Source organism: Poecilia formosa, unplaced genomic scaffold, assembly GCF_000485575.1.
Source record: "Poecilia formosa unplaced genomic scaffold, Poecilia_formosa-5.1.2 Scaffold154, whole genome shotgun sequence".
Classification (NCBI taxonomy): domain Eukaryota; kingdom Metazoa; phylum Chordata; class Actinopteri; order Cyprinodontiformes; family Poeciliidae; genus Poecilia; species Poecilia formosa.
Genome location: NW_006800093.1, coordinates 1,351,660 through 1,372,898, shown reverse-complemented (window position 1 = coordinate 1,372,898; position 21,239 = coordinate 1,351,660). Strand labels below are relative to the sequence as shown.

The 21,239-nt window shown below is 38.7% G+C and overlaps 2 protein-coding genes across 4 annotated transcripts; both read left to right on the top strand.

Moving 5' to 3' along the window:
- The first annotated feature begins 6,643 nt into the window (after positions 1-6,643).
- lum (lumican) lies at positions 6,644-10,733 on the top strand. Its single transcript, XM_007564076.2, has 3 exons — positions 6,644-6,771; positions 7,992-8,897; positions 9,842-10,733. The coding sequence occupies exons 2-3, from the start codon at positions 8,024-8,026 to the stop codon at positions 9,994-9,996; spliced, it is 1,029 nt and encodes a 342-aa protein (XP_007564138.1). The 5' UTR covers positions 6,644-6,771; positions 7,992-8,023; the 3' UTR covers positions 9,997-10,733.
- A 2,503-nt stretch (positions 10,734-13,236) lies between these two features.
- Positions 13,237-18,963, top strand: kera (keratocan). 3 transcript variants are annotated; one of them, XM_007564075.2, is made up of 3 exons: positions 13,237-13,430; positions 17,158-18,025; positions 18,125-18,963. In XM_007564075.2, exons 2-3 carry the CDS (start codon positions 17,164-17,166, stop codon positions 18,292-18,294), a joined length of 1,032 nt encoding a protein of 343 aa, XP_007564137.1. In that variant the 5' UTR covers positions 13,237-13,430; positions 17,158-17,163; the 3' UTR covers positions 18,295-18,963. The 3 variants fall into 3 exon arrangements, with proteins under 3 accessions (XP_007564137.1, XP_007564134.1, XP_007564136.1); XM_007564072.2 differs by having other exon boundaries at positions 13,237-13,434; XM_007564074.2 differs by lacking the exon at positions 13,237-13,430 and adding an exon at positions 16,245-16,343.
- The last annotated feature ends 2,276 nt before the right edge of the window (positions 18,964-21,239 follow it).

Sequence of the window (21,239 nt, the reverse complement as noted above, 5' to 3'; positions counted from 1 at the left end):
TCCAAAGCCAAGTCTATCCTCGGCATGTCTTTTCTACTCCGTTTAAGAATCATCAAACCGTCTCGAAGCAAAACTTTCAGCTCCGGTGTTGGTCTTCCTTTAGTTATTATCTCCTGCTTCAATTGAAAATCCACTTTAGAAAACTGTTAAAGTGTAGAAATGTAGTCTTTCATCGGAAGAGATGAGAAAACAAATATATCGCTGTACTTTACTTATTTACTGTGTGGCTAGCTCCATGGCTAGCTCACTGTGTCTTACTCTGTAGTTGTGGAGTCACAATATCAGGGATCATGAGCGCCCCCAGCGATGAGGCAAGAAAACTGCCTGCCTTATCTCGAGTCTGCTCTCTGCTGTTTCTGATCGCTCCACCGCACACAAAACACGATACACACACAATTGGTGACAAAAAAAACAACAAAAAAACACTGTACATTATATACATAAGCTAACCTATGGAAAATCAGTCCATATATTAAATGTTTTTTAGCCATTTCATTGCCGGCGTACAGACAGGACGAACATGCTCTCATAACACCTAAACTAGCTACTTGAATCAGTCCCCACAATGATTATTAACAGCACAGCTGTTTGTAACATTTGTGACTCAAGTCAAGTCATTGCACAAAGGCTCTGTTTAAAACCAATGACTCCGGCTTTCTGTGTGAATTACTTTAGCAGCTCTGAATTAGTTTCTCAAAAGGTGACGTGTGTCTTCAAAACCCGATTCGTTGGCTTGGTGCTTCGTGGCTAATGAGGCAGACGGATTCTATCCATGTTCGTCAACACAGACTCGAGTTTGTTGAAGGAAACTAGAATGGCTTTAAAATGGTGACATCTTAAATTTATTACCCTACCAAAGTCATTTTTCTTGTCTTGTGAGTACAGTGTAATAAATCTTTAATTGTATTTGCCAAATACTCTTAATTTTAGAAAGGTTAAGAGTATTGTTTGACTGAAAACAGGGCAAAGACAACCCTACGCTGTAGCTACTCTAAGAGGTGACCAATAATAATACAGTAAATATATAAAAAAAATTGTAAAACAACCTTTAAGAAGGTATCAAACATATTTCTATTAAGGTCCATTTTTTCAATAGAAGAAAGCAAAAAAATCAACATAATTATCAGAAATGATGACTTAAAACATGTTTGTAAATACAATGTATTTCACTTACTGAATTGAGTTACAGAAATCTTTTCAATAATTACTGGGATGCACCTGCATAAACTAAGACCAGATGTCAAGACAAAAAGTGAGTGAGTAGTAATTTTCTGAATCACTGCATTCCGCTCAATTTATGGCTAAACAAAGTAAAAGGTGTTGGTTTCCTGATGAACGGATACTTCAACAACAAACACGCAGATGAAAAAAGGCATCCTTGCAGCTCTCTCCACGTGATTTTGAACTTCTGCGTCTTTGCAACGGGACAAGGCGTCAGTGTTTGAGTCCTGGGGCTCATCCTAAAACTTTCAGAGCGAGTTCAGCTCTGCACTTCAATCTGTTGCCCCCAAGTGGCGATTTCCAGACCAGCACCCTGTCCGCCTCTTTCCATGAATCGCTCTCCTGAGCGTGGTCCAATTCGAGGATCTGAAGAGACATTTATCTCCTGGACCCTATAGGCACGTATAGCTTGAGGCTTACTGCAAATATTCCTGTGTGTTTAGACATGCGTGTCGGACAGCTTTGGCTCATGTGCGGAGAAGCCAACGTTGTGTTTGACTGTTCACTAAAATCACATTTGCGCACACTTGTTTAAAGTGTGTGTTTTCACATGTGTTTGTAGGTGTGTATATGTGTGTGGGTTTTTTTTTTTACTGGCGCTTATGCAACCAAAGTAGCCTGAGCTCTTTAACCTTGTCAAAACAGATAAGAGAGAAAGATCCTGAAAGAAGAAGAAGAAGAAAAGCGTTTGTTTTCAATCTGTCCAACACAAAAAAAAACATCACGATTAATTTTAGTGTGCTTTTTAACTCTGATTCTGAAACCCTAGCAATGTGTGTTAAACTTAGCTGCATGCATAACTTTATATATATATATATATATATATATCAAACAAAAACAATAATGACCTCTTAGGTGGTTCAAGATACGTTGCATTTTATAATTTGGAGATTTTATTATTTTTTTTTTTTTTAAATAAAAAATCAGGTCGGTTCTGTGATGCAAGACGACTTGGACAAACACGAGCGGACGTCATGTGCTTTAAGAAGATCTCCGCCTTGGATTCCGTCGCCCCTGGGCTCACATGTGAGCCCATGAGACTCCAGGTGAGAGAACGGCCCGGCCTGCCCGCCTGCGCAGGGCATGAGTCCCGGGTTAAGGCGCGCTGCAGGAACAGAAGGTGGTGTCTGGGTGCCGTCTGAGGTTTTATTAGAAGCTCCTGTGTGTCTGCGCCAAGAAGCCTGAGAATATCCTGTTTGCTAATGTGCTTGCTTGGATCTCCATATGTGTGTAGCCTTTGACAAAGCATGGCCATGTGGGCTCCAGCTGTATTTTTCCCCCCGTTTTTCAACATGTGCTGGAAATATGTATTGGCGTTGCATTCACAGCAAACGCATAAAGTTTGTATTCTAACTTCTTATGGGTCTTTTTTTTTTTTTTTTTACTTAATAAATATTTTTGATTAGCTAATTAGGCTCAAGTTGGAGAGAGATGCTGTTAAAGAGGGGGGAAAAAATCTCTAGATGCCCTTTAAATAATCCTTATGCTAAATTTTGTCTATTTTTATTTAAAATAGAGAAACAATAATACAAAAATAATCATACATACATTATAGTCCTAATAATTTTATATATGCTTTTTCTAGAGTCACATGGATTGTAATATATAAAGATAAGCAAAAACATTTAATGTGTGGTTAATTAGTAATGGTACCCTTTAAAGAATTGTTAGCAACACTTTATAAGTTTTTTATTATTTGGCTTTGCTCGTTGGGATTCACAGCATAGTTTGACCAGCGTAACACAAACATTTAGCACAGTAATTAGCTGATACATTGTCGGCCTCTTAAAGGCACACATTTCATCTTTAACTCACTTTCTGTACAATCCTAGCTTCATGAGCTCTACGTCGCCCTCTGTTTTTGCCTTACGAACTTCTTTATTTCTCTGTGATGTAGATTCAATAAGGTGTCTTTAAAATAAATAAAAAAATCTGAGATGTTGGTTGCAGTTGTTGAAGATTCGCCAGTTTCACATCCTGAGATTTTTTTCGTTCCTTCACGTCCCAAAGATTGAACTGCTGCCATGACCCTGGCATGTGTCAACAACAAACTGGACAGGTGTACCTAACGAAGTTTACCTTCTTTACTTTGAAAAAAAATGAGACTGAACATGATTTAGAGACATGTCTTACATAAAACTTAGTTGTATTTTTGGTAAAGCTTGATAATATCTTTGTTGGCATCCACAGATTCATGACATTGTGGAAGATCTGCAGCAAAACCTGTCAGTTTACTTTAAATTTACCTCCCAGTGGAACATTTGAATAAATCCAGGAGTCTATGCATTCTGAAGAGATGTAATTTTTTTCTACTGTACTGTTTGATAACTGGGATCAGTTGAAATGTGTATGGCTGCACTGAAATGATCTTTTTTATAAAGTGCCTTGCTGTGACGCTCGTTGTGAATTGACACTATATGTAAATAAACTGAATTGAATTTGAATCTTTCAAAAGAGAAAAAAGCTTTCCCTTTATGTTTTCCCTTTCTCAGATCTAATCTGATTGGTGATCCGATTAGTCAAAAATGCAGAAAGCAAAAGAACTGTATTCATCTGGCAGCCAAACCCGACTGGTCCATGTGCCGATTTCTTTTGGGGTTTTTTGGTCTCTGGTTTAAAATCCCTATTGGATATTCTTTAATCGTCTGCATGGCTGCTCAAAAAACTCAAACACATATGTGATAAAAGAAATAAATGTGTGTTTGGTCAATTTTTTTTTTTGTCATAATGTTTTATTGATGCATGTTGTACATTAAAAAAAATGTTGCAGTAACTGGTTTCTCTAAATTGTTCTTAGCAATTAGTTTTAAGTTGCTCCATGACAGACAGGCGACCTGACCGAGGGTGATAAATTGTCGCACCCGATAGGTGGATGTTCTTTTTTTATTCAAACTGTGTTAAAACTGTGACATAAATGCTTTCGCACACCAAATCCTTGCAATTAATAAAAACTTGGTTCTGCACGTGACTCTTACTTTGCATAGTCTGAAGAAACAAAGTATACAGACAATTGAATTCATTATTCATTTAACAAATAGGGTCATGGAAGAATCATCTGCAGCCACAGCAGGTCGATGCCTCGGTTACACACTGCTGTGGCGTCCCACTCCTCAACCAGCCTGAACCAAACACCCAAAACGTCTCCACAGATGTTCAGTGGGGTTAGTAATCAAGCAGTAACCCGAGTACTAAGAAAACACTCCTGGAAGCAAGTGTCTGAAATCTACTCCAAGAGAGAATTAGAGAGCAAGAGTCAAACATAAAGACACTCAAACAGAAACAGTGTGACATGGAAATGACAGAGAAAAACAACAACAGAACAAATAAAAAAATCTGGAACGATTTATGAGTGTTTTCGCACTAAACGCTACCAGCGACAGAGGTAGAAACACGGCAACCTCAAGGCAATAAATATTTGCCTATTTAAATATTTAAAGTGACAGAAGCATAAACTGTAACCTGACCGAGAAACAAACAGTTCCCTTCCAAAGCAAACTGGAAGGAGTAGTTATTTGTCACTTTCTGCAGCTACGGGAGTTTTATACCTTACGTCTAATCAGAAGTTCGATATCGACTGATTAAATGTGAGATGTAAAAAGAATCGTTGTGCATTGAATGCATGGTTTGTCTGAAGTCCAGGGTGTAATTCAAGCTTTGTAGAAATCTGAACCAGATTACCAGCAACTTTGAGATTATATAACACATCTGTCCTCTTGTTAGATATTTATCCAAATAAAAATGTAATGAAAAGGTTTCATTGCAAGGTTTTCCACTTGAGGAAAAATACCTTTTCTTCTGTCCAGTTTGACGGAATATTTTATTAATTAAGCACCAAAAATGCCGAGCTGATTGTCACCTTGAAATACAACTTTTTTGTCTACAGCTCTCGTGGAGCAGAGAAGCTCTTCCATTTCAGTTCCACTTCTCAGACGAGACGTGCAAGAAGTGGACCATAACGAGTCGATGTAAGTAAAGCAAGTAAAATTCAAGAAATTCTTTTCGAACCCAGTGAAAGCAGGAAAACAAGTTATCAACCTAGCATTATATTAATCTTATTTACAGAACTTTTTTTTTTTCCTCTGGTGTGTTTCAAAGCTTAATGAGGGTTCTGCCAATTCACAACTGTTGTAAATGCAACTGGATGAGTTTCTCATGAACGCATCTTAGATGTTCGGTTGAAGTGTAAAGTTCAGAGCTTGAGATCTTGCTTTGTTTGTTCGCTACATTCTCTAATAAACTTTTGTGGCCTTCGCAGAACATAGATTTTTTTTACAAACTAAGCTTTTTTTTTCATACGCAGCTGCATTATTTACTAATTAGATGACGTCTGGAGGCACTTAGTGGCGCCAGATTTTATTTACGGGTATCAGAGTCAAGGCAATGGAATGCAAGTGCAAACCCCGCTTCTCGTAATCTCGTTTGCAAAAACATCCCCATCTCACTTGCCTTCCGCTGTTGGTCTTGCTCGTAAAAACCCCAAATAAATGTGCTGAAGTTTGCGGTTTTAATGTGACAAAATGGGGAGAAAGTTCAAATGACATGATTAGTTTTTGCAAAGTCACGGTATGCCAAGCAAGAATCAGAGGAGAGAAAGTTTTCCACAGAAAAGGAGAATGTTATGCAAATGGAGGACCAGAGAACTGAGACCAATTAGATCCAGGTGTCGGTTCTTAGCGTAATGATGTGCTGAAAATCCACCCACAAAAACAGACAGAGGTTTTCGTCCACCGTACTTTCATTACTTTTTTTTTTTCTTTAAAGTAATTCTCCCTCTTTTCCAAAAACTCTTCCAGAGATTTAGCAAGTTAGAACAAGAATAAAGGCTCAATGGTCAGAATCACCATTCAGAAGGCTCACACATATGGGATCAATTGCACTTGCTTGAAAACCCGATGGTGAATATTTTTACTTGTCAAAAAAAAAACAGACAGGAAGAAGAAATGTTTGCCTCCAGTGTTCTGCAAGTCTGCCTCTGCCGTTTTTATGTCCGTTCTCCGTCAGAATTTCCGAAGCCTGGCTCGCAGGCTGCGGATTAATTTATTCATATTGAGGAGCAGCGTCTGGGCTGCAGAGCTGCCAAAGATGATTTTCACATTTTTCCATAAAGCTTCGTCTCCATGTCGAAGATTTTTCCATAAACAGCCCCGCAAACTTGGTTTTTGATTTCCAAGCAGAACTAATGACCGTTTGTGGACTCGCAGGTAGACTCAAACTGTTTTAGAAAACTTCTAGGCGAAAGGAAAGAGAAACTTTTTTTCTTTTAAACTATTCAATATCTATTGCTACACCTAAGCCCGATTGTTTGAGTTTAGTGTTTTTTGATGATGATCCCCTTTACGTTCCCACTGATCACGCCCTGACTCCCGTTCGTTGAGCCTCCCATCTTCCCCTCCTCTTTCTCCTTCTGTCTCTCCATCAATACCCGTCACTCCTCCCCCTCTCCTTCTTTCTCTCTGATTTTCTCCAGAGACTTTCAGTTTTTGAACACCACATTGTTCTTTCCTCCCGGCCCTCCGCTCAAATAAAAAAAAAAAAAAAACAGAAGCACAGGTAAGCTTGCATGGATTTGAGATTTCCTCTTTGAATATTCCATTTTATATCCGTTTTCCGGATGGAAGTGCTGGGGCTGCAGGGCACAGGCTGCAACACAGAAGGCAAAAATCATTTCTGCATGAAAAATGACTCTTGAAAGTTTAATGGTTTTGCATTTTGACAGCTCAGTGTGAAATGAACATGTTTCTATGTTTTCACAATGCTTTTGTTTGGCTTTGAAGAGTAATTCCTCATCCTTGGATCCAGAGTCTCTTCTGCATTTCCACTGGGTCTGAAATTAATCAGCCTAGAAATACATGATCTGCAAACCTGATTTTGTACATCTGCCATGTAATAAAACGCTTTTTTGTTGTTGCTGACAGCCTTTAACGTTGAGCCCCAGTACTGTTTTCAGAGTAGCAAAGAAAAGTTACCCATTTGCAGTTTGTTCATTTCTGGAACATTCTGGATTTGTCTGGTTTTATTTGGGCTTTAGATGTAATTACTTTATAACGGTGTTCGAAGACTACGACTCCCTCTTTACATGGAGTCATATGTCAAAATACATTGAAGTGGGTGTGGCCACCGCGTATGTTGTGCAGGCTTCACAGCTTTTTTCATCACCTACAAAGTGTTTACGTCTTTATTTCCCTGCTGTTTTTAACTTTCATTGTTAATACATGAGTTCTAAAAAAACAACAAAAAAAACAAAGGTACTTTTTTATTTAAAAAAAGAATATTTTTCCTGCTTTACTTCCTTCTACAGATGCTTCTCGAATTAGAACATGAAAAAAAGTGTCTCAATAATTGAATTAAGGTGAAATATTGAGTATCATTACTCAGTAATGTTTTGTTGTTACTTTTAATTAGCTAAAAGCTAACGAAAACCCAAAATTAAGGGGTTTTTTTTATATTAGAATATTACATAATGCTAAGATTGTGCAAAAATGATGGCCTAGGTTTTTTTTTTTTTTTTTTTTTTTGCCAATAGGTGATTTAGGCAAAAAAAAAAAGTCATTATAAAAAAAATCACTTTTCTCATAAGTTTATTTTTAATTAATGCTTGGAATATGTAACTGTGTAACGATTATTAGCATCATACACCAAACTGAATGCCATTTTTTTTGTTTCCTTAAAATTGTTATTCATCTGTAGAAAAGATGTTTCAATGAACGTTATTTATCTTTCACTTTTCCTGTTTTTAACTTGTGTAACCTTATTGTGTTTTTTTTTGCCAGCTTCTCTTTTTCTTTCCCTGTCCACAGAAGCCATGTTTCCTCTCCATGTCACCCTCTTGGTACTACTGGCCAACATCGCTCGGTGCCAGGATTACGACTATGACTACCAGCCATTTTCCATGCTTGGGCCGTCAGGGCCAAACTGCAACAAAGAATGTGATTGCCCAATCAGTTTCCCAAGTGCAATGTATTGCGATAGCCGCAAGCTAAAGTTCGTCCCTATAGTTCCCACTGGGATCAAGTACCTGTACCTCCAGAACAACTTGATTGAAGAGATCAAGGCAGGAGTTTTTGATAACGTCACCGACACCCTGCGCTGGCTGGTGCTCGACAACAACCAGATCACCAACGCCAAGATAGAGAAAGGCACGATTGATAAACTGACGGCCCTGGAGAAGCTATTCTTCAGCTTCAACCAGATCACAGAGGCGGTCATTCCTCCCTCGAAGTCCCTCGAAGAGCTGAAGATGACGAACAACAAGTTGTCCAAGTTCCCGTCCGGACTCTTGAACGACAAGGAGAATTTGACCTCCGTCAGCCTCCAGCACAACGAGCTGACCTCTGAAGGCATCGCAGACGCGTTCAAAGGCCCCAAGAAGCTGCTGTCGTTGGACTTGAGCCACAACAAGCTGAAGAAGCTGCCGGCCGGAGTCCCGAGCTCGCTGGAAATTCTCTACGCTGATTTTAACGAGATCGATAAAATCGGAGCAGGGTACCTGAAGAAGCTGCCCACCCTGCGGTACCTGAGGGTCTCCCACAACAAGCTCCTCGACTCTGGGATTCCTGCCGGGGTGTTCAATGTGACTTCGCTCTTGGAGCTGGATCTGTCGTTCAACAAACTTCAGTCGATCCCTGAGATCAACGAGCAGCTGGAGCAGCTCTACCTTCAGGCCAATGAGATCAACAGTAAGTTTATGCTCTGCATATGAAGATATGACGAGACATCTTAATAAACTTCATTTTAGATGTTAGTCAATTAGTCTGAGCTCCAGCAGAGCCTGTCTGAATGTGAGCTGCCATCTTACACCAGATTATTTAGTCATTTTATTTTCCTGCAAAGAGTTAAAAAAAAAAAAAACACCTTTTGAGATCTCCCTCCTTCCCCCCAAAATAAAAAGGTTTTTGTTTCTGTTGGTTATTAGGACAGTCATGTGTAGCATTTGGGTAAAGTGGAAATGACAAGAACTTGACAGAACGGATCGGCGTTGGTCACTTTGACCTTTTGCCGTATCATACTTCTGCAGCATCACTTGTTTCATAACCAACTTTTTCACACATGAAAACAATATGTTGCTCCAACTCTCCATCAATCAGAACGCATCACTGGAATTAACTGTAAGAAAATGAAAATGTGGGATCAGCATGATCACAAGTCTTAATCTTTCATATTTCCAGGAGTCAACTGTCCCAAGTAATGATCAAAATCAGAATCGACAGAAATAGGAAAGAATATAAAACATTCATAAAAGTATATGTAATTCAATTATTCTGTATGTGAGACAATAATTCATCAAAATATTAAATAAATACATATATCATGATTAAGATTATGGATGCAAATATGTTGATTACAGGTCAGAAATGTAGGTATGCTGGGACAAAATTAATCTACTTATGTACCAAATAGTGGTCCAAATCGACAAAGGGGGGGAATTAACCCAAAGTCAAAAAGGAAATCTCAATTAATCTGAGATTTAAGATGGTCGAATATTTAAAGTAAATATTCCGAAACACATCACAAAGCTTACAATAGGTCATAACATCATTTAAAGGATGCAGTGGAAGGCGAGATTCAAATGTAAAGCTTGGGAGGACTCTAACCTTCACCACCTGTTTTCTGTTACCCACAGAGTTCGATCTGGCGAGTTTCTGCAAGTTTACAGGACCGCTGAACTATTCACGTCTCAGACATCTGCGTCTGGACGCCAACAACGTCACGCACACCGACATGCCCCCCGAGTCCGCAAACTGCCTGCGTCAAGCTTCGGACATCATGTTTGAATGAGAACCTCCCCGCCGCCCCCCGTCCGGTCCAAGAGTCCACCATCTGCTGCCATGACAACGTCAACCCGAAGCCCTCGTGGATCAAGATCCCTCATACGTCTGTGCACTCACTGCAAGCATTTAGCAAATATGAAATATTGCTCTCATCTCCATTCGTCTGCTGTCATAATTTTACTTTTCTTTCAAAACACACATTCGCAGAAGAAAATGTGGGATTTCATTGGAAACACAGTAAAGCAGGAGACAAATTAAACATTCCAGCTTTGTATATAAATATGCCAATTATAAAACCCATTGGAATGTCTTACTTCCTTGAATATCATAATTTAGCTATAAAGTAATTTTGTAATCTGTCTTGTATGTTCCATGTTTGTATGTTAATGATATGTAGCACAATCCAGATAGACGTCCTCAGATTTCAGAGTGTAATGTAAGCAAATGTGAAATAGCTGAGCTGATTCATAGCAGCCATATTTTAGCATCTTGAATGTATCGAAGTGGACAAAAAGGAAAAACACCGGAGTTGTGAACTCACAACTGCCTGCTTTAAATTTGACTTTTTTTTTCCTTCATATTAACAGCGTAAAAGACCCACAATTGTTTTGTTTTGATAAACGAAATGCCTTCTGCACAAGAAAATAACTTTTTGAAGCAAGCAATAAGTAATATGCATTGCTATTGTGCTTAAAGTTTCATACTTTGTATTCTTGTAATAGGAAATAAAAGTTCAATAACTCATATCTGGAGTCATTTTTTGCATTCAGTGCAAGTTATTATGTACCACACTGATTAGTTTACTTTCACAGCATTTGCAGTTTTTAGCCACAATAAATGCAGTTACGTCAGTATTATATTTATGTGGTAAAATTAGGATATTTCCAGGGGTTTTTATGTTGTGCCTGATCCTGCATGTAGATTAAAACAATAAGAAAACCGAGTACTGTTATCAGAAGATAAAAACATCAAAATACAATAAAACACATGCAACAAGATTTGTGCTGTGAAAATTGGAAAAAGTGTTTCAAATTTTAAAAAAATCCAAATTTAAACATTCCTAATTCTCAAAAAGTTACACAATTATTTTGAAACTCCCAAAGTTACGGGGCCTGTCTTCAGCCAAAAAAAAAAAAATCAAACGGTATCTCGGAAATAATTCCAAGGATGCAAAAATATCTTCTTGATAACCATGATGTCATAAAATGTTTGAGGCTTTGACTTAATTCATCCACAAATGTAAATTAGCCATTCAAAGGCTTAGAAAGGCATCATGACCTGGGTTCCACCAAACTGTTCAAACAGATCGCAATCTCAGTGCAAATAGGTTTCAGACTTTAAAGAAAGTCAAAGTCTCTCATTATAATGACATTTAGTAAATGCAAATAATTTAGCAAGTTACAAAATTAACTTGGAAAAGTTAATTTTCCAAGTTAATTTGACATAAAACAGGAACAGTTTTAGTCTGATTTAATGTCAAACTAGGAAAAGTCTGATTTGCATCTCTTCATATAGAGTGAAAATTTATTTCATCTTTAGTTTCCACTTAGGATATGATCCCTATTTGCTTGGCTTGAGGTAAAGGCTCCCCTTTATGCTAAATGGATTTTAACAATACTAAATGGTTGAACAACAAAAAACTATCCCTAGGCGGAGCCCAAAGATCTCATCCCAACTCACTTAAAATGAAATTTAGCCGCTATGAAGTGAAGCGCTTACACCACTTTCTTATGAAATGAATCTGCATTAACTATTTCTGCTGTAACCCTAATACCTCTCAGAAGAGTAGAAAAGATAAAAATAAAAAATGTGCGTTCTCCACACTCCCATAACCATCTTACGTCATGTTACAAGTTTGCTCCAACAACTGCTTCTATATTTCACGTTTTCATACAGTCATTTTCACTGATTCTAAATCTAGGACAATTTCCTCCTTCACGCTCTGCTGTTGCTCTTATTTAAAATCCAGGAGGAAAGCTCCTGCTGTCTGTGTCTAGACAATAAAGTCCTTCATGAAGCGGTAAGCCTCAAATCTTCCCACTTCAGACGGTGAGTGAACGCACAATCAGCTTTTGCCGTTCGCCGGCCGCCGAAGTTTATCCTCCAGTCCAGACCATCTCCAGCTGGTCTCCCTGTTTGCACTCGTTTTCTGCATCCATCCATCATCTCCCTCATCTGTTCTCCATCTCCTTTTTCAGATTTCGGGTTAGGGTAACTTTCACTTTTTTCTTCTGTCGTCTTGTAATGTTTTCTGAAACATTTACTTCTTTTATTTTGTTTTGTTTTATTTTGTTACATTTTAAATGTTCGCATTTGCTTAGTTTCTAATTAGAAAGCTAAAAGATTTGTACTAAAAAAAAAACCCAAAAAAGGTAGCTGTTAGAATCTGGGGAATGTAAAAAGGCTGTTTTACAACACGTCCCATTAAGATGTGAAAAGTCTTAAAATAAATGATGATTATGGAGAATTTCTCTGCTACAGATGAGCTCTGGAGATTTTATTTACCTTCCTTACAGTCCTATTTTTTTGTAAATTTTAGCAAATTTGGTTCTTTTATCATCATCTTTTATCCAAGTTTAATCTTTTTGGTTATTGTCAAAAAGATTAAATGACCAGATCATTGTATTTTCTTAGATTTTCCACACAAATCTATTCCTTTTTGTTTGAATTTTACAGGGTATAACTGAATTTTGAAAAAAGTTGAAATGGTTTGTCTATGTTTTCGAAATAAAACAAAGCATTTATCAAGTTAACAAAAGTCTCTTAACAAGGCATTTTGTTCTAAGCTGATGCAAAAGTTGCCAAAACCTCACAGTTTTAGCTTCCATTAAGAACAACCAAACAGTCATTTAAAGTTTCTGCAAGGGAAGAAGAGTCCTGTCTGAACAATGTATTTGACAAAAATGCTTTCTACTTGAGGATTTGGGGGTAGAAATATTAGCCTTGGGTTGTAGCAAAAGAAGGGCAGGTAACTCCTCTGCAACCTCACCTGTCAGCTTAGTATTACACCCCAAGGCCTGTTCACTAAAACCGAGCCATAAACTGGTCTTGTACCCATTCCCAGTTATGAGTCAAAAGCAAATCCTCCATTAAAAAAAAAAAAAATGGTTTAGTTGGGTGGGGTTCCAGCACTTTATGGCTCTGAAGCCAACTGAAGATTTTAGAATAAAAAGTTGAAAGAGGTGGGAGAAAAACTGCTGGGCTGGCAGAAAATGTTAAGTGACAATTTCTGAAGGGACATCCCAGCTCGCAGTCGTCCTCCCACCGACGAGACTTGCTCTAACCACTCGGTTCAACCGGTGTGCAAGGTGTTGCACGAAGATCTAACAGTAACTGAGGTCCAATCAGTGTCTGCTGTGAGAGAGGACAATCATCACTGTGAGTTTCTGGAGAGGTGCGTTAGCCAAACCTCACCTGTCTGCAAACACTTCGTCTGGAAAAGTAGGTAATAATGTTAGTTTTCTTATTTTGTGATAAGTCTTGTGAGTTGTTGTGGTTAAATTTGTATAACGGTGGAACTAATGTAAATTTTTGTTTTGGCTTTTATCGTCTGACCTTTCATGCCAAAACTCTAAAATAAAATCTCTTGACTAGTTTTGAAATCTAAATCTTACGTGTTTTGTTGTTGTTGTTTTTTACATATTGGAAAAACAGCAACATTCAACTTGGCTCCACTTTTTAAACCTACTATTGTGATTTTATTTCCAAACATGCGTCAGTGAAATCCACCCCTATGCAATAATTACCCATGAACTGGGTTAACTTCTCTGAACTCTAGATGTAACAATCCTGCTGACAAACTCCCACAGTTTTAAAACACAGGAAAACTGGATGCAGTTCTGCAAACTCATACTGTGCACATGAAGGCTGCTGTGTAATTATAATAGCTGGCTCAGTGTAAAAGATCCTGGCAGGAAATTAGTACTATGAGAATCCTCAGCATGTGTTTCTCTTTAGTTCTCTCAGGCACAATGTTGCAAGTATTTGTTTTCAGTAAATATGCGTTTCATTTTACAGACATAGTAAAGCTGTGACTCACTGTTCAGCAGCAAATCTTGCACACAAGGTTACTTTTTAAAATGCATTTTACTTTTTTCTCAGACATGGCATCAGTTCTTGGTCGTTTTTGCACATTCCTGACATCCTGCTGAGCTTAAAACTTACAGGACGGAGGAGTTGCATCAAGCTAACCTTTAGCAGTGATGCTTTATAAAGTAGATAGATTAATTAGAAGAGCTGTTGTTCAAGAATATATCAAAAATCTTCTTAGTAAGACTCTTCTTTTCACTCATGTAGAGTGGGAAGAATCCCTGTAGAGTTGTTTACAGTATAAAATGTGTTGTGTTTCTTCCAAAAAATCCAGTTTTAGATTATTTATCCATTATGCAATCTTCCAAATTTGTGTAGATCAATTACCAATGCACACAAATACACCCTGGGGCGAAGTGGAGAAACTCTAATGGGCTTGCACTGCTGATCAAGGATAAGTGTTGCTCCTATCCTCACAGGTTGGCAGGGATTATCTCGCATTTGATCCTTTGCCGTCATCGTCAGAAATTAGCACAGTCTCACGCCTGCATGTTAAAAGGCCATTAAGCTTGATGTAAACTCAGCTCTGCAAAAGAATTTGCATTTTATGCCCGAAGCAAAATCTCGTAAACTTAATTATGACGTCAGTCCAGTAAAACCGTTACCTCTTGCGCCAGCAGCTAATGTGTTCAACTTGGACTTTTTTTCATTTCCGTGCTTGATGTTATATTAGCTCATCTGGGCAAGATAAAACACATCCCAACCCCAGAAAACCTGAAATCCTTGAAAAATTAATATCAAATATCAAATTGAATTCACTTCACAAGACAAACTGTTCAAAATGATATCAATTATATAGAATTTAGTCAAATCAATCCGGCACATTTTAACAAATTCGGTTCTATTTAGGTCAATTTAGATCCAGTTACATGAACATTCCAGTTCAATTTAAATCACTGCATGCCAACTGGTAAAATGTTACACAACATTGGGATCCCAACTGGCTCTAGCTTCGCAGCAGGCGGGATCCAGTCCATTTAAACAGGAAGAAACCTCCAGCAGAACCGGGCTCAGTATGACAAGCTGTTTGCTGAAACCGACTGGGAGTCAAAAGGACAGGAAGCATTTTCAAGCATTGGTCCGTGACTACTGCAAGAGTAAAGTGCAGTAATAGTTCAGCCTATTGCTTAATTCGTGAAAGAAACACTGGGTCAGGAACACTTCGGGAAAAGGAAAAACAAAGAATATACAGTTTTTGGCAACAACTCTGCCTTCAATTACTCCATTCAGGAAAAGGGAACCACAGCATCATTGAACCAGTTGTACTAACCAAATTACAGATTGATGATTTCAGCAATAGCTTCAACATTCACTCAGGTTACAGCATCACTAGACCAGGAGTGTAACGGTTAATGGAAACAGACATAGCTAAACACAAAATCATTAGTTGGAGAACTTGCACCAAATAAAAAAATAATTAATAAAAGCAAGATATTCATTAATGACTGAATAGGAAAGACAGTCACTAGATCATGTTTATCTGGGAAAAAAAACTTTATAGGCAGCCATTGCAAAAAGAAATGGAGAGAAGCAGGTGAAATCAGCAGTGTGAAAAATTAACACCTAGGAATTCCTGACAAGTGAAATGAGGGTTTAATTTGTTATCAATATATCAGTTGTAATAATATCAGTTATATGTGCTTTATTTTTCCGAAGTTTGTCCTCCAGCATTGACCATGGTGTCCTGTTTTCACCGTCCTGGCAGACAGGCTGTCTTGTTGGATAACTTTTAAACTCTGTTTAGTTAATTTCCATGTTGGGATACAGACGTCTCTACCCATTACACTGACTTTGTGTTTAGACACTACGTTCGCTGTTGTCTGTAAGCAGATAAACTTTGTAACTTGCAGAGTAATTGATCCTGATTGCCCTCTCAATAAATTACCCACAAATTTAGCTTAGAAGTTGATAAGGGGCACTGGATTTATTTAAGATCGGTCATCCCTGCATGAGGACAAAGGCCTGTCCATGTGGACATTAGCAATCCAAGAACAAGTACATCTAAGCAAAGTGGGCCATGTCACTGAGCATTAAAAACACTTAACAACCCGTACAACTCTAGGGGATTATGACCTCCTTTGTTTGGGTCATCTGATTGGCTAAGAAGGGCTTTAAGGTCATCCTGAGTGACAGGTTGGCACATGTTGAATGAAACAGGCTCTGGTACAAATACGGGGGACTAAGACGAGCATCCCTGTCATTTCAGACCACGCTTGATCACTTACTGAGGAAGGACATTGCAAAGAAAACTTTAGAGAACTAAAGGTAAGATGAGCTTCTGAGAAGAAGAGAGATCAGTCATGCTTCCCTGTGATTATAGGTGGAGATGTTTATTAGAATGAAACTCACGATTCTGTGATAGAAACGATTTTGTATTCCATTTGTCGTTGATTGTTTTGTCTAGCAGTCCCCATTGATGCTCGGTGGAATGACATTTGCACGACACCTTGTGTACAAACTAAAGTCAAAAGCTTTGGTCTTTCTGACCACAGGCACAGCTCTGAAAAAGGGGTGATTCAGCTTTGTCTTTGAAGTGAGCTCATCCAGGGAAAAGTATGCCCTATGCAAAATGAGTTCCAGACAAACATGGAGCGCATCAAGAATTTAAACAAGCAACAGATGGTAGCTGAGACAAATCAAGCGAAAGTTTAAAGGGGAGGACTGTCAGGAGCCTCCGCTAGACCTTGTTCATTCTTCTTGTGATTTTTGCTTGTAATGTTTCTTTATTAGCATGTTCACGGTGAGTCACTGAACTCTAACCCCTACAAATTGCATATTTCTTTTTTTGTATGTCTCAATACGTCAGCTAAAAAAGCTGTGTAGTGAGCTTTGTAGTAAGGTTTTTTTTTTCCAATTACAACTGAACAAGCAGCATCTTTCCACTGACTCGTCTAAAGCAATTAATGTTGACCCAGTCTTTTAACCTCTCCTTTTGAAAGTAACGGAAGCTGATGCTGTATCTAAAGTCCTCTCGTCAGCAAAGTCCCTACAGAAGATCTGATTGCTCAAAAGCAACTAAATTAATGAAATTTTGGTTTCCTATTTGACTTATGTGTTATATTTTCTCTTTCAAACATAGGTCAACATGGCTGGTCTCCAGAAGATTTTGGTTGTTTTGTGCCTGGTAACACGAGCCATCAGCCAGGACATGCCTTACGAGGAACTCCTTGCCCAAATACAAGCCTGCCCCAGGGAGTGCAACTGCCCCCAAAACTTCCCTCGAGCCGTTTACTGTGACAACAAAGGGCTGAAGAGCATCCCCAAGATCCCCCCTTACACCTGGTATCTCTACCTGCAGAACAATCTGATTGAAACGATGCCGTTAGATGCGCTGCAGAATGCAACACAGCTGCGCTGGATAAACCTAAACCGCAACAAAATTACAAGTGACAAAGTAGGCGAAGGTGTCCTAGGTGGGATGAAACATCTGGCCCACTTGTACATGGATGACAACCTCCTGTCCACTGTTCCTTCACCACTGCCAGTCAGCCTGGAGCATCTACGCCTCTCTCGCAATCGCATCTCCAAGATTCCCGCCGGTGTGTTTGTTGGCCTGGACAAGCTAAACTTGCTGGACCTCCAGGGGAACAAGCTGATGGATGACGGCGTCACTGAAGTGAGCCTAAAGGGCCTCACCAGCCTGGTCCAGATCAATTTAGCCAAGAACCAGCTGAGTAGCATGCCCCTTGGACTGCCGCCTACCACCACCCAGCTTTTTCTCGATGGTAACAACATTGAAAAGATTCCTGCTGACTACTTCAAAGGTTTGCCCAAAATGGCATTTCTGAGGCTCAACCACAACAAGCTCGGCAGCGCTGGGATTCCAAAAGACATTTTTAATATCTCCAGCATGCTGGACCTGCAGTTGTCTCACAATCAGCTGACCGAGGTTCCAGTCATTCCCTCAGGCCTTGAACACCTCTACCTTGACCACAACAAGATTGCAAGTAAGTGTTAGATGAAGAAAATAAAAGGTGTTTTGGGAATCTTGATTTGTAGTACGTGAATCTAAATGTCTTGTTGCACTTCCACTTACTCTTTTCCAGATGTGAATGGCTCTAGCGTGTGTCCCGTTTCTGTTGATTCTCTGGACGACTCGACGAACGACGGCGTGCCAAGACTTCGCTACCTCCGACTGGATGGCAATGAGATCAGTCCACCGATTCCCAGGGATGTCGTCTTGTGCTTTCGCCTCCTTAGGTCTATTGTTATCTAAACAGAAAACCAATAATGTGTTGTAAGCTAAATGACTTTCTGCACAATTATTGAAATGACGTGGATGTTGTTCCAGTCAATGAAACTTGAAAAGTCATCCACTGACATTAAGCTTTCCATTGTTTCATCTTGGAAAGCCTTTCAAGTAATAAAAAGAAATAAAATCTGGAAAAAAGCACACTGATCAATAGATGTTTTTGATATAATATTTGCTGACCATTAGCTGTGCCTTATGTCAGTGAAGATACCAGTCAGTAGACCCCTGAACTTGTGTGTAAATAAATACAGAATGGGATATGGTGAGATTTGGGACTGAATTTCGAAAAGTTGCAAAATATCCATATTCTCAGTTTTTTGTTTTGTTTTTGTTTTTGTTTTGTTTTTTTTTTACACTTTATATTTGTAGATTTGGTGTTTTTATTTGCTTTTCAAAAGACGATCTGTCAAGTGTGCAGAAATATATATACTGTTGGTAATTTATTTTTATTTAATATTGGCTAAGAATTTGAATCCTGTGAATACTCATGGCCAACATTACTTCTTGTTTTGTACACAAAAATGTGAATATTTGCCAACTTATTTTTAACATTCTGGTCATTTTTTCTGAATACATTGTGCAAGGGTTTTCATCTTAAATTATCTTCAATAAAACTTAGAATGAACATGTGATCATGCAACTGTGTTTTTTTTGTTATTGTTTTTTGTTTTCGCAACACTTACATGAAGATTAAATATCTACCAAATTTTGTGTAGATATTAGCGTACCTTTATATACTTATATCTGTTATTGTTCTGTCCCATTGTCTGTCAGTTTCACCAGTTCTACAAAAAAACATTGCATAATTTTGTCTGCAAAGTCCACACACAATACTGAAATCGATTTTGAGCAATAGCATTAGCATGCTAGTGTTAGCATAACACTTGAAACACTGACAGCAGCAGGGGAGTTCATTAAAGGCTGTCACTGGTTGTGTCACATAACCATGGGTGCTTTAGGTGAAGTAAATATATACAAATGTAGAAGGAACACCAGATAAATTCAATACTAGTTTTTAAGAGTTTACTACACAATACAGCCACACTAGCTGGCTAGCTAGTCAGGCTATGTAATCTGCCTGTGGTCAGCAGCTTAACAAAGATACAGCTAGAGTTTTTCTAGCCAGAAATGTTACTAAACAGAATGTTTTACTGTGGCAACAAAAGAAAAGTTGTTTTACACACCATAATATTCTAGTTCTGCCGCTGCTTGAACCTCAAATTGTGCAATAACTGTTTACAGTGGAAAACTTCAAAAACACTTAGCTGGTTCTTTTCCCAAAAAATCTCAAGAGATTTCGCCAGGATTAGGCATCATAAGCCATTTGAGTCAGGCTGGCAGTATACTTTTACTGCTGGGCAACTGAAATTAAACAGAGCCATAATGAACAGTTTAACAAACGAGATCAACTTGGAGCATTTCATATGTCATACAAGTTACTCTGTCATGCAATCTATCCATCGCCCTCTCAAGAGATGGTACTTTGAAGATTTCATTTGATCCTCTTCCTCATTTAGAAACTTCAAATGGAAAAGAAAAGCTTCTGGATAGAAATCTTAGCTCATATAGCAGGTGCAGACAGATTTCCAGCTTTCCCACTCCGCCCTTTGTCTCTCACTCATCAGAAGGTTTAGAGTTACTGTGGGATGAGTGGAAGAGGCAGCATGTTGAGACAAAACTCTGGGGAAATATACGTGTGTGTGTTCTCTTTACACTTTAAAAAAGGATTAAAAAAAAGATCATGAAAACCTACTTCACTTACATCAATGTGAGTAAAGCAAACCAATCTTGTAATCTTTGAAAACTATCGAAAATTTTAATTATTCTACTTCTCCACTGAATTATCATTTAATAGAAGGAGGGCATATTTCTCCTTTTTTCCCCCCACAACTGGAGGAAATTGGAGTATTACTTTGTGGAATGAGGACTGAAACAAGAGAGGGACAAATTTTGGAGCCTTCAGGACATTTCGTATCAAAAAACACCAGATATGGTACAAGGTGTCAGTCTTTTGCCCAACTATATCTGTTGTTCAATTCTCTTATTGGGACAGGATTGGTTTTTCGGTGCATACTGTTACATGTCATGGCGCCTGTCTCCATCAGTCAGTGATCCAGAGGCAATAGATCCTGGGAAATCTCCAGTCCATCACGATGGAACACACCATTGAGTATTATGTGGACAAAAACAATTGCTTCCACTGAATCACTACATAGTGATCAGTCCTGGCCTTGGGCTGTGCATGGTTTCTCACCGGGTTCTCTTGTGTCTGTTTCAGTGCAGTGTTGTCGCCGCAAGGCACCAAGCAGCCAATCAGAAATGGATTTTGGTGCAACTACAGAAAGAAGAATGAAATGAAAAATGTATTATATTTCCAAATATGAACTTAAAGAAATGTTGTGCAGAAGCAGATTATTAACAGTGACCTAAACATAAGCAACATAGTACGACAAAAAGATCATAGAACAATTACTATGTTGAAAGAGTTAAATTAGTGGTTTATTGTAACTGAATTAAAGAGTCGGGCTCAAGGTCGGCTGAAGTGAACAGGCGGACAAAGTGTCTGATAACCGTTTGTGATTGCTGCTACGCCTTCTTGCTGGAAAAGGAAAATAAAAAGAATTTATCTTGGGTTTCCGTTGATCTGAGCAAGCGACGACGCAAAGAGAAATCTGCTTCACCTATAAAGGAGGGAGGGCAGAGAGCGTCCTCTGAGCTGGGACTTCCTCTCAGCACCATGCTAACATAGCTCCTCACAGAGGTCCCATTGTGCAGAAGGGCCTCATGGATCCCTCGGCACATGAAAGCAACACATGCCAGAGTTTCACCTCAGGAAAAGAAGGACAAATATTTCAGTTTGATTCGACAAAAAAAAAAAATAGAAGGTACGCTTGTAAGGGATAAGCCAC

Bases quoted from the DNA above. Each gene is read 5' to 3' on its own strand.
- kera (XM_007564075.2), top strand. From the start codon at position 17,164: ATGGCTGGTCTCCAGAAGATTTTGGTTGTTTTGTGCCTGGTAACACGA. The intron at 18,026-18,124 runs GTAAGTGTTAGA...ACTCTTTTCCAG, and splicing joins TGACCACAACAAGATTGCAA to ATGTGAATGGCTCTAGCGTG.
- lum (XM_007564076.2), top strand. From the start codon at position 8,024: ATGTTTCCTCTCCATGTCACCCTCTTGGTACTACTGGCCAACATCGCT. The intron at 8,898-9,841 runs GTAAGTTTATGC...TGTTACCCACAG, and splicing joins TCAGGCCAATGAGATCAACA to AGTTCGATCTGGCGAGTTTC.